Source organism: Simochromis diagramma, unplaced genomic scaffold (genome assembly GCF_900408965.1).
Source record: "Simochromis diagramma unplaced genomic scaffold, fSimDia1.1 OVJJ01000816.1, whole genome shotgun sequence".
Classification (NCBI taxonomy): domain Eukaryota; kingdom Metazoa; phylum Chordata; class Actinopteri; order Cichliformes; family Cichlidae; genus Simochromis; species Simochromis diagramma.
In genome coordinates this window covers 3,900,611-3,913,840 of record NW_024386908.1, presented here as the reverse complement: position 1 = coordinate 3,913,840, position 13,230 = coordinate 3,900,611, and the positions used below count along the sequence as shown (strand labels likewise).

At 41.8% G+C, this 13,230-nt stretch overlaps 1 protein-coding gene across 2 annotated transcripts in view; it reads right to left on the bottom strand.

Moving 5' to 3' along the window:
• The window catches only part of tafa5a (TAFA chemokine like family member 5a), a 160,850-nt gene extending 149,759 nt beyond the window's left edge, over nt 1-11,091 (bottom strand). The window contains exon 1 of one of the 2 annotated variants that reach the window (XM_040035045.1): nt 9,886-11,091. In XM_040035045.1, the coding sequence (XP_039890979.1) occupies nt 9,886-9,997 (112 nt within the window). In that variant the 5' untranslated portion in view covers nt 9,998-11,091. The remainder of the gene's footprint in view (nt 1-9,885) is intronic. The other variant, XM_040035044.1, reaches the window with a different exon arrangement.
• Between the last annotated feature and the right edge of the window lie 2,139 nt (nt 11,092-13,230).

The window sequence follows — 13,230 nt, the reverse complement described above, 5'->3', positions numbered from 1 at the left end:
ACATTTAATCACTAGTTATTATTCATCTCTGGCTCTCTTAAACAGCAACCAACCAACTGGTCGCAGCAGATGGCTGCCCCTACATGAGCCTGGTTCTGCTGGAAGTTTCTTCCTGTTAAAAGGGAGTTTTTCTGTCCCACTGTCACCAAATCGCTTGCTCATAGGAGGTCATATGATTGTTGGGGTTTTCATCTTTTTTCTCTGCGTTATTGTAAAGTCTTCACCTTAGAATATATAATTCGCCTTGAGACAATTGTTATTGGGATTTGGTGCTATTTAAATAAAATTGGAATTGAACCTGCTGTGGTGACTCCCTTGCAATAAGGGAGCGGTTAAAAGTGGCTCCATTGGATCAGTTGTTAATGAGCTAAAATGATAACAGACATTCAGAATGTGGCAGTTCATATTGTTATTTGTGCTGAGGAGCATCCAGTTTAATATTCCTTCAGTAGACAAAGAGGGGTAATCTGGCAGCTTTTTGGTGGCATTTAATCAACTGCATAAAAGAAGAAAATGGAAATTGTTTTGACTGCAAAATAATTAGAGTAAATGTGTGCTATGACCCCCAAAAAGGACATGGAATGTAGAAATTCATTTTCATGGGTGACTTGGAGGTAAAAAACAAAACAAGAAAAACCAAAAAGGTTTTAGAGCCATAAGTACGTTTACCTTTTTAACTGCATTGTTTTATTTATGTATTTGTCTATTCCATGATATGTTTGACTTATCTGGTTAGTAATACTTGCTGCTTCCAAGACTTCATATGTGCCTCAGGAAAGATTAAGGTTACCACCTCGTAAGCACAGTGGTAGTTTTTCCATTAAAACAGGAAACCTTCCTCATCCACTGGGCTACACACGGTCTCAAATCAAATCTTTACTGTATATTTCTTTTTCCTCTCTGCAACAGCAGCTGCAGATCAGTTTGTTTCTGCATCCCAAAATGGTTGTTGGAGCAGCAACAAGCAACGCTGCAAGATAAATGAGGGCAAGCACAATGTAATTTCCATATCAATCATAGTGTCAGCAGCTTAGGTTGAGGAGAAGGAGAAAGGGAAAGAGGGAGGAACGGAACGATACAAGGAGAGGGAGAAAGGTAAAGGCTGAAAGTAAGAAAACAGATGCTTTTGTTGTTACATACATACTCCAGCTATTATTGAAATAAGCCATTTCAAACCGAGGGCCAAGTAATGCACCGCGGGGCGCAGAGCGAAAACTCAGACCGACCGACTGACCGAGCCACCAGGTGTCTGACTGACAGACAATCCTTGAAACCATTTCAGAATCTCAACTGTCTCTCGCATGTGGGTGCCGACTGAGTGCAGCTGTCATTTAGATCATAAACGCCCCAAAGATTTATCTTCTAAAAACATTAACATTGAACTGTAGCCTTGATGTGGAGATGGCGTGGCTGACAAGCTGTGGGCATGAATGGAAGGAAAAGGAGGAAGAAAAGGACTAACAGGAGGCCCTCAAGGCCCCATAACAAGTTCTCAAGAGTTGGGCTGGCGAAACTTTGCGCTGGTGTTATCTTGTTAAGCACGAGAGTCACTGAAGGACACCAGACAATTGATTGAACGGAGTTGACTTCAGCACAATTTCCTCTTCGTGGCGACATGCATCAACCAGGCCACGGGTCCCTATATTCTGCAGCTTAACTACCTCTCAGGCCTCCCACTGTGACAAATGGCTTCTGTCTCTTCTAATGTAATATTTGTTTCTACTTCTGAGAGCCTCTCGGCTACTCTGCGGCAAGTCTGTCTGCCGACTGCTTCATTGTGTTAGCTGACTTTATTCCCCAACCGGCTGTCAATTGGTGGACCGTCTGAGTGTTCTCGTCTGTCTGTCTTTTGTCTCATTGCTTGCGCGTCCTTCCCTCCCCCCCCCCTCCCCCTCCCAAGCTCTTTCTACTGCTCCCCCGTCAACCCCTTGCTCTCTCTGTCTCATGCTCACCATTTCTCTGTCTCCCATGTGCGCTATGTCTATCTCGCTTCCTTCCCCTACTCTCTCATTCTCATTGCCTCCCTGCCATCCTGCTCCCTCTTTCCCTCTCTCTCTGAAATCTCCCTCCTCCCCGTATTCCTTTCTCCACTTTACTGCCATGTCTTTGCTCCAGATGCTAGCTGTCTCAGCTCCGTGGGCTGAGTCTCAGTGATGGGCCCCTGCAGGAATTCAAAGCACCATTCTGGCATTTTCTTCCAAGCAATTGCTTCTTGCAGTAATAAAGGGGAGTAGCTTTAGCATCTCTGTCTGAATGGGCTCACTAGCCCTAGGCAAAACAAGCACAAGTGCACATCCACCAATCCTCTCGGGGCAGGAGCACATCGTGAGTCTCTGTCCGGATTTCGACCCAATTAAGCCATCTCACGCAATTTACAGAATTGGTTACAAAAAAACGTACCATTAATCACATTTTCTCTGTCAAAAGCTCAGAATGAGGCTCCGGAATAAGAAAATCCGCATTTTTATTGTCACTGGAGAGCTGGACGAGAAGTTCACATTTGCATACCATGTACAATTATTATACACAAACAACCCTTTTCTTTGAGCTGTGACCTGTTGAGCCCTGCAGTCATACACCACTCATAACATGATATGTAAATATTGCACATGTGGTTTTAATGGTAATTAAAGTCACATCGACAACAAATTAATTCACGATGGGACACGGAGCATTTAAGGTGCAATTAGCCATGGAGGCGGCTACGGTGATACTTTGCCTAACTGCAAACAGCAAACACTTTGCAATTTGTTTTCACATTAAGTAAATGTCACAGCATATTAGCATGCCATTATGACATCTATGTTTTCTTTTTTCCTTCCCCTTTACACAGCAGAGTCTGGTTACAAAGGTGCAGGTGGAGGAACAGAGAAAAAAGGAGAGTCTGTTGAAGATGAAGCAAGGAGACAAGGAAGAAGCTTTGATGAAACTTTTACTGCATCTCTGTGTAAACAACTTCACAAACTGTTGTAGCTGCTAACTGTTCTGGGGCCATGAAAGCAGCTTTAGAGGAACAGGTTGTTCTTACAAGTCAGCATCATCTTTGTATTTTGCTTGGATATTCAGTCACTACATGTTTGCAGCACACAGTGTATGTGCATATTTTTTGTATTTTGTATACCTAAAATCAATATTATTAACCAGAAGCCCAGAAATACACACCAATAATACCGGAAATAGAAGTACTGGGAATGTAACTGAGTGTTTACCTTCATTTGTGAGTTTTATGTCTAAAAGGCTTAAATAGAGTATTTACCTAAAAGGCCAGCATTCATTAATTCAGTGACGGTGTGGGAGAGCAATGCATCTGTTACTTCTAAGCAGTTCTGTTTGTTATGTGTGTTTTGATGTAAATCAACTGATTTTTTTTTTTTCAGGTTTTTAAGAAAAAGTTGGTTTGATGTTTTCCTTTAGCAGAACTGAGCCTCTTCATGCAGGTAAATCTATGAAGTTCTACTAAGGCACAGTAGTAGCTTGAGTTAAATGCTAACAGTGGTTTGGTAATAGTAACAATATCCATTTTCACACATGCACCAGAGTTCTAAACATTTCTATACAAGTATTTTAGTATAGCCAGGTGTCAGTTGCAGCCCTTCTCTTTACCTGGGTGTTACTTATCCCGAATTATCAGATATTACCTCTTGTGTGTAGCACCCATCCAGTTTATGGCTACAGCTTGCTAACCAAGCTTTTTACTGTTTAATGATAGCCTACTAATTCATGTAAAGAACAACTTCCGACAATGCCCTAGCCTTATTCTCCCTACATTCTCTGAAATTCAAATGTGATGTTAAGTACAGCATCTTAATTTAGTATGTTAACATGCTAATATTTGCTCATTAGCATACAGCTGAAGCTAATGAAAACACCATACACTTTGGTACTCTAAATACCTGCAAAGTTAGCAGCATACCGTTTGTCTTTCCAAAATTGTAATAAGAGCCCACCCTTAGCTGCTAAAATATTTTGTTGTAGACCAAAGGGGTCACCTAAAGTGGATGCAACCAACTGCTTGAGTATTAGACTCCTATTGCTCCCCATAAAGTCACAGTTGAACCTAAGTAATACGTATATAAAATGAGCTCTACAAACTAGCAAATAAGCTATTAAATTCTGATTTATTAACAAGAGTATTTATGAAGTGGTATCACAGTCCCAAATGTGCAAACCTTTTTAAAACTTACAGGATGATAGATTGCCTTAGAGAGAGCCAAAAGTACATACAGCACCCCAAACAAAAAATATACTGATCATTTCCACACAGCAGATACCATCAATGAATTGACACAAGTGCTACATAATAAAACAGAACAAGGAAAAACAGAAAATACTGCCTGTGGCCATGCTGCCATATCCTTCACACACTAAAAAAGTTTCCATATCCACTTAAAATTTTATACTCTAAGTTGCCAAAGCCTCAATATTAGTTCTTCGCCTTACTAAGCTCGACACTGCCGATAAGTAGCATGGTCATTACGTGATAACAGCAAACGCTCCTCCTCCCCTTCAAATGACACTCATCATGGTCTTTAAATTTTGCAAAGCTACCTTTTAAAAAGTTGCTCAAATATGCATGCGATCCCTGGCCCCATTTCCGGCGGTCCGTAATGTGGCTCTTTGCTTTCTCTGTGGAAAAACTCAACAAGTTGACTCTTTATGAATTTGCGTCCCCAGGCCATCTGCAAGCCTTTCTGCCGTTCCCTGACAGTGGCTGCTCTCTCTGCCTCCCTCCCTGCAGAGGAAGAAGCTCCAGGCTATGCTGAAAATAGGATAAGATATTCAAATAAGTGCACGCGTTCACCTACAAGTTCTTGTGTCTTTTTTTTTTTCCAGGTCAGTCAAGTCCTGTCTTCTCCACTGGCAAACCAGCCTCGCAACAGCAACAGATTGTGCGTGCACGTGTGTGTGTGTGTGTGTGTGTGCACTTGAGCACATGTAAGCCTTGGCGAATCACCACAGATGCATGACCGTGTGTTTTGAGCTCTTTGGGCGATGGGTTGAAATGCCCCCAGGCCTGCAATTCTCAGTAACAGTTAACAACCTATTGATACAGCTGCAGAAGTACAGCGACCCATAAACAAACAGGCAGGAAACACAGGATACCACGCTGAGCGACAGAGTGATGTGATGAGAATGGCTTTAAGCTTTCGTGCCTGACAGCAGGGGAATGCATGCACGTGTGTGTTTGTTTGTTTTTGTTTCTCTCTCTGTGTGTGTGTGTGTGTCTGACCTTTCAGCATTTTCTAAAGTCTGTATCTTTACAGGGTGGTCATGTATGTGCAAATAGGTGATTGATGTTCCTGAACGACCTTGATGATGTTGCGCTCCTTTGTGTGCCCCGGTGTAACCTGCGTGCCTGCTTTGATGTTACGTTCATTACTGTCTCTGCTTTTCAGGGCTCAGATCTGAGTGTGCATATGCCTGTGCCAGAGGTGTATGTACCTGCACGCAACATTGTATCCAAGGGTGGAATGAATCAGCAGTTGCTACATGCCTAAAAATGAAGGCTGCTATAAGAAAAGAGTTGTGCGTGACCTCTCTTCCTTTCTTCCTCTCTATCACTTCCTCCTTCTCGTTCTCTTGCTTCCACTTTCTCTACTTGTTACTCTGTCTTACCTCGCTCTCTGCTGTCTCTGCCTCTCTCAGTGTGTTTGCAGTTCAGACCCAGACCACAGCAGTGTTACATTCCTTAGCCATCCCAAGCTAAGATTAGCATACTGATTAGCTACCCTTGTGGGCTCTCTCATCCGCCTTCCTCCGAGCTCACATGCAGGGCTACAGTCTCATGAATACATAATTGCGCCGTTGGCAAACAAATGCACGGCTGAGAGCTTCCAGATGAGGGAGCTAGTGCACAGAATACAATATTGTTTGTTGCTGTTGTCGTTGTTGTTGGCTTCTTTGTAATGTAATCAAAAGGTACTGGAGCATTCTGGTGTGATTAATGTTTCCAGCACCGACACGTACATTCCAAATACTTCAGTTGTTGACTTGTTTTTATTTATCTCTCCCTCTTTTACTTTTTTCTCCTCTCCTCATGTTTGTCTTCTCCTTTCAGTTTTTTTTTTTTTTGCCACTTTCACCCTCTTGACCGTGGCTTCTATTTCACCCTCAGCAGGGTTTGTCTTTCCTTTACTGCTTTATATCTTTTGCCTTCATCCTTCCCCTTATACCCCCTTTTTTCCCATCTCTTTCTTCTTGCCTCACTTGCTTTCCTTATCAAGGTATTAGAGGGGATATCAAGTCACCTGCTGCTCTCACCTTATTCGGTGCCTCTGCTTCTCTCTCTCTCTCTCCCTTTCTTCCCTCCACCCCGTGCCTCTCTCTGTTCTCTCTTCAATCTCTCCCTCTCATGAGGGCCTGGGAGAGGACAGCGTATCGTGTGAAGTTGGATGTTGATTCTAGGTGACAGGCACCATATGAGTCATAGCCATAATCACAGAGCTCCACCACCACCACCCTTTTGGCTGTAAAACACAGCAACAATACAAAGCAAAAGTGCCCTTGGCACAGATATTAGCCATACATTACTAACCATCACACAAATGCATTTTCTAAGATGTAACACATTTTGTAAACACTTGAGAATTTTCTTTCTTATTTTGGTATCTATCTCGATAGATAGATAGATAGATAGATAGATAGATAGATAGATAGATAGATAGATAGATAGATAGATAGATATGAAACCAGTGCTGAACTTTAGTCTTTGATAGCAAAAACACTTCCAGTTCTATACAGGTCCATGGAAAACATCCTTTAAACTTGATCTCTGTAAACACTTTCCTGATGAGTTTTTGGTTCAGTCACTCATTTTGGATCATACTGAATGAAAAGTTAGATCTGTTCTGTAAATCTTGGTCATGCTATGTTTCAAAATGAAGTATTATCTGCAGTATGAAACTGCACACTCTTTGGTCGATAGCCAGTGAGCTGTTTCACAGTCAGACCTGCCCTTACTCGTCACATCTGAAAGATGAGAGTTGGTTGATTTTTCTGCAACAAAGATGGTGAGGGTGGAAACGCTCCTCTCAAGGCATTAAATAATCCGACTTTAGAAATTGGTAGGTCCACCTACCAATTTATGGGCTCAGATTATGAACTGAGCCCATAATCTCATCGGGAAAGGATTCACTGAGGTCATAAATGAAGAAAGCCAAAGTGACATTTACTGATAGACTTCTATACGACTTGGCATCTTTTGCAACCAGAGGAGATGCCCCCTGCAGGCCATTAGAAAAACTGCAGACTCTAGAAACTTCAGCATTGGCTTCATTTTTCAGTTATGCTGATTCTGTATGCATGTGAGTAACATGGACATCAATTTCTAGTAAAACTTGAAATCCTTTACAAACTGTGGACAATTTTTGTAAGAATATATATGAATAACTACCATGTGTGTATATGATTATTACCATTTATATACACAAACCAATGGTTAATCATGTTTTATTGGTTTCTTTCTTAATTTTGAGTAGAAGGCTGTAGTAAAGCTGCCATTTAAAAAAAATAAATAATTAGACAATCAATCAATAGTAGAATATTAATCAGCAAATTGCTTGAAAACGGTCATTTTTCACACAAAATTGTCAAAGGTTTACGAGCTCCAGCTTCTAAAAACATGTCACCTGTCTTATATGTATATTGATCTTGTAGTGAGAATGAATTGATCACTCTCACAAATATCATTATTGTCTTGAGATGCAGTCAATATGATAATGAATGCTTGAGTTGTAAAATAAACAACAATCAGAAGAGAAGAGAAGAGAAGAGAAGAGTCTGCTGAGAAAGCAGAGACTTCAGACAGAATAGCATAGAGGACATGCATTGGTCAGCTCAGCTCAGAGATCCACTGGTTTGAAAGATCTGGTTAAAAAGAGGAAATGAATAAAAGAACAAGTGCTACAAAGAGTGGGGGGGAAAACAACATAAAAATGTCAAGCAGAAGAAAGTTAAGCACAAAACAGGGACAAAGATGGACAAAAATGTAAAAAAAAAAAAAAAAAAACTCAAACAAACCCAGTGTGACCGGGACATCGGAGGACACATGAACAAAGTAGAGGGTAAGAAAAAAATACAAAAAGTATAAAACAGAAATACTGCACTGTCGAGGAAGGTCAGAGTAAAAGGAAACCCACAAGAAGAAAGGCAAAGCTAACAGTGAAAGGGAGTTGTGCGATCTACAGACCTGCAAGTTCAAATGTTTGGAAATTAACAATGGAAAAAAAAATGAAACGAGGAGCGAGAAGGGAGGAAATTACACAAAGGCGGCCCCGGCACTAGAGTTTAATAGACCAATAATGGTGGTAACAAAAATGAAATATACCCATAAGGCGGACTGTTGGACAAAAGGTACCAAATAACACAGTTTGAGCAGCGTGGAGTAAAGAGGTCATAAAAGAGGAAATCCAGGAATGATTATCACTCAGATTATTAAGTCTCTGAAGGCTCGCGGTGTTACTGGGTAAAAAGGTCGAGGTCCTTGCAAAAGGAAAAAGCAAGACTGCTGACTGAAACAAACATCCAAGCGTCGTGATTGGACACAAACGGAAGATCAATGGCACATGGCCGAAGGCACCATAAAAGAATAAAAAGCCCCCCCAACTCCAGAAGCGTTGGCTCTTATAAATTAAGCCTGTCATTGATTAACCTGAGGTCTGTGTGATTACAAAGCAAACTCAATCTTGTGTCCTTTGTAGAGAAGGAAAAAAAGGTAAAAAGGAAATGAACGAGCTGAGGTCGGTTCACATCGCTGTAAGGAAAACTCAGCATCACAGTACGAATCTGTTACAGCACCAGCATAGCTATTGCACTGGAGGACAGGGTGATTATATTAACCATTAGCTCAGCTGCTAATGAAATAACTTTTTCCTTTCCTCTTTTTTTCCATGAGCTTATCATGGCTATTGCACATAGCCTCCTTTTTTTTGTTCACACATAGCAGACTGAAGCTCTGTGTGCCAGCTGGATTTCTCCTCATAAGTGAGTCAGAGGCGGTTTGAGCGAGAGAAGGAAAGCAAGACGGAGAGAAGGTGTGAGGGTGCCAGGGAACAAGAAATGCAAAGACACCCATGGCCAGAGAAGTAGCCCAAAAGAGAGAGTGAGAGAGGAGCAAATTGCGTGTGTGTGTGTGTGTGTGTAGGTGTGTGTGCTTGTACTTGCATACATTTGCCTAATAAGGTTATCCTCGGGCACTCTTGAATTACTGCCTGGAGTACTATTTGTCCAACTAAAAAGGGTTTATTCATAAATTTAAAATAATAATAACAATAAAAAGCCAGATTTGTACCTTTTAACATTATGTGAATTTGTTATGTATATCTTCTGGATTCTGTGTTTCAGAGATGACAAATGCATGACAGCCTGACCTCACTCAATCAGTCTGAGAAGCTTTAAGAAATAGATGGGTGCGTGTGTGTGTGTGTGTTGGAGAGACAGATAGAATAAGAATTAACGGGAGTCACATGAGACTTAATTAGGCCTGTGGCGCACTCCTATTCCAAGCCAAAGAAAGTAGTTTCACAAGACAATGAGACACATTCCCCTGTTTTTTTATGAGAGAGGATTTGTGTGTGGTGGTGAGGGGCTTCTCTTGATTCTGCCTGTCTGCATACACAGGAGCAGGAAGGGGCTTTAAAGTGAGTGTGTGCACGCGCAACCGTGATCCCCGTGCGTGTTTTTCAATAGGGGGGAAAAAAAGAAGAAGAATATGACACGTCGACAACTACTGAGATCAATACGCTAAGAGCGATTGCCAATACCACTCACATAATTTTGTTGTCAAAGCCTTCCCACATGACACGGTCACCCACTGTGGGTGTGTGTGTGGTCAAAATAGAGAGCGTGTGACAGACAGAGAGAGGGGAGGAAAGCGGCGGGACTTACCGCAATAGAGAAGCAGCAGCGCTGTCAGGAGCAGCACAGCCCAGAAACTTGACGACATTCTCGGCCAGCGACTGGCATCTTTGCGTCTTGCCAACCTTGACACTGAAGCCATTGAAGAAAACAGCTAGAGCACTTCCTTCGTTATGGAGACAAGTTTTAAAAAAGGAAGAAGAAATAAAGAAAAAATAAAGAAGAAAAAAAAAGCGCTGACAGTAAATTCACAATCCAGCTCGGTCTCTCACAGTGATCATATCTCCGCGTGTAATCCCACAAAAAGGCATGTCAAGCTCGAGTAACTGATTAGGGGGTGGAAAAAACAAAAGAAAAAAAACAAAAAAGAACCAATAACAAAAGAAAAACAGCAGTGATTTGCTCCACGGGGCGCAACAGAAAAGGTCACATCTTCCACAGAAAGCCCAGTTGGGGAAACAACGCAGCGGGTTTTAGATTCGCTCGGAAACAGAACTTGGTCCCTTTTTAGTTGTTCCAAAGTGTTTTAGCCTCAATTTCCGCCCCGTTTCAGTCAGAGTAAGCGGGGAGATTGCGCTGAGTTACTGCTAAAGTGTTCAATCATCTGTACCGCAGCGTCGTAAAAGCTCCTTTCACCTGTGGTAGGTTTCCTCGATTCTCTTCAGTCTCAGCAGCCCCGACACTGTAGCTCATAGACTGTGTTTAAAATATATATATGTAATTAAACAGGCTCTTATAAAATCCAGCGAACAAACGCCTGCCTGGATGAAAGAGGGTTGGTCATAAAAGAGAAAGAGAGATTGGGGTGTGTGTGTGGGGGGGGGTCCTTCAAGCTCTCGGTTTGGGCACAGAGTGGATGAAGATCACAGCATGCTTACAGAAGGAACCGAAGGATGGAGAGTGGAGGGGGTAGAGGCAGACGGAGAGGGAAAAAAGTGCGCACTGTGCGACTCCAAGTGTTTTTGCCTAAAGTGAAACATCCATATAATCGATATTACGTCGGGCAATAAGCCACTTGAGGTCGCGTCTTTTGCTGTTACGCCAAAGCAATCGCTTTGCGTCGTGAAATCGGCGTGAATTACAGCTTACAATGTATCGATTTCACATACCCCGCTTTGATTTTTACCAATCAATCACGTCTGAAAACGTGAGATCGTCCCGCGAACGGTCAATATTTGTTCTGGAGCAAATGTGGGATTTGAACTATTTTGCAGTGGCATCAAGATGAGTTTGTCCCATTTCAGCAATATATCGACACACAGGGGCGATGCTAACAAAGTGATGATGTGGGGGTGTGAGGAGGAGGTGGGGGGGGGGGGGGGGGTCCGATATTTTTCTGCTTGTGCTGCTGTTTATGTGCTTCTCTGTGGTGGGGATTTTCCATACACATCATACAGTCATTATTAGTTAGAGGTCTCAGTGCATGCACAGCCTTTTTTTTATCTTCTCAAAACGTCACTGAGCGTCTCTGGAAGAGCACAAGCTTCAGTTTGAAATAAATGGATTTTATTGCCAGTATTGAGCATGGTGACGTTATCAGCTCATCGAACCATCTTAACCAGCGCCTCCTTTTTTTTCCTTGCCACACTGGTGTACTCCCATTAATACAATTATTTTTAAAAGTGGGGCGATGTTGTGTGATACTGGATATAAATGAACCCAGTGTCATTACATTGACCGAGAGACAGCCTATAAAGCACACTACGACCTGCAGCTTTTTAGTGTTGCATGCTATAATACAACACTGGCTTTCTACATAAAGATAGCTTTTAACCATCATTCAGCACATTAATTGGGACGTGTTTAACTTAAACTTAGGTGTCATTGATTAGTCATTACATGGCTAAATATTCTTGCAATCTCACTAGAAGGACTTTTCAGTTTTCAGCACCACGGACAGCTCCACCATGTTTGGAACAGCTCCTTGGACAGCGAGGCAATGGAGCCTCAGCACCACAAATACCGCCAGCCTGCCGGACACCACAGTGGCGCGTTGGTACCATGGACAGCGCCAAATGCTAAGCCCACAGAGCCACGCTGGTACCACGGACAGCGCCAGAGCCTGAAACTGTTCTGGCTGCTGGCAGCCTGAACGTGGAGGCCTCTACAGTACGTATTCACCTACCATGCATGCTAATCCTGACGTCTGTGGCCACTGTATCTGACTGTCTTTATGGTGAAAATATTCATCACTGTGAATTACGCTCCCATGAAGCCAAAAAGAGCAGCTCTCAATTCCAAAAATATCATTTATAAAGATTCCGAGCTTTGTCCGCTATACATTTCTGTTGTAGCAGTGCACCAAAGTGTAAGAAAACAGGTTGTAATTGAACAGTAAAGTTCAGTATGTGTCCTTAACAGTTCTTATAAACCCATATTCTAGAAGTTATAATGTTATTAATCTGAAATAACAGACATGCCTCACTTAACACTTAAGGCTGGTTCTAGCCCTCATAGACTCAGCCATGAAAACATGAAGTTTACCACAAGTACAGAAACAACTTTGGTCTTTACAGCGTCCCCTTAATAACATCATTTGTACCAAAGCAACTGTTTTAAATTTGTTATTAATTTATAATTGAACTTTCTGGAGTTTAAAAAAGCTTAAAAAGTTGGTATTTATTGGCAGATGCTAGCTACCTACCCAGGGTCACCTTCCACATTTTCACCATGTTTGTGGTAGTTGTTGGCTTTTTGGAGCATTTAAATGGAAATCTTAAAAAAATAATATGGGCTGCTGTGAGATGCAACCTATCAAAGAGGTCTGTGCCATGAAAAAGTGCCACCAGAGTTTGTAAGAGTGTATAATAAGAAAAGTGAAAATGGAAAGATTCACACCTAAAAGTGACATAAAAAAATTTAATCCAGACACCCAAGGTCCATGGTTTGAACAAGTAATTCAATTCAATGTAAATCAATTTTCAGTACAATTAAATTAAATGTTATTTATATAGCCCCAGTTGCCTCAAGATGTTTTATATTGTAAGGTAAAGACCCTACATTGTTCAAATAAACCCCCCAAACTCACAGTTTTTAACAGAAAGAAATCTTCAGCAGAAACAGAGTCAGGCAGCGAGAGAGAGCCAGAATTTAATATGGCTAATGATTAAATACAGTAGTGGTGTGTAAACACAGAGGAAGTGAAAATATTTGAGTGAAGAAGTGCTTAGTGCATCATAGGAAGCCTCCATCAGCCGAGCCCTACTGCAGCGTGACTCCCAGCCCGAACTACATGCTTTATCAAAAAGCAAAGTTTTACATCTAGTGTTGCATCTGCTGAATCCAGGAACCACAGGTGAGCCTGGAGTCTGAGTGTGCTAAGTGCTAATAAGGTTCTATGAGGTCTTTAAGCTATAGTAATAAAGAGGCTTTATT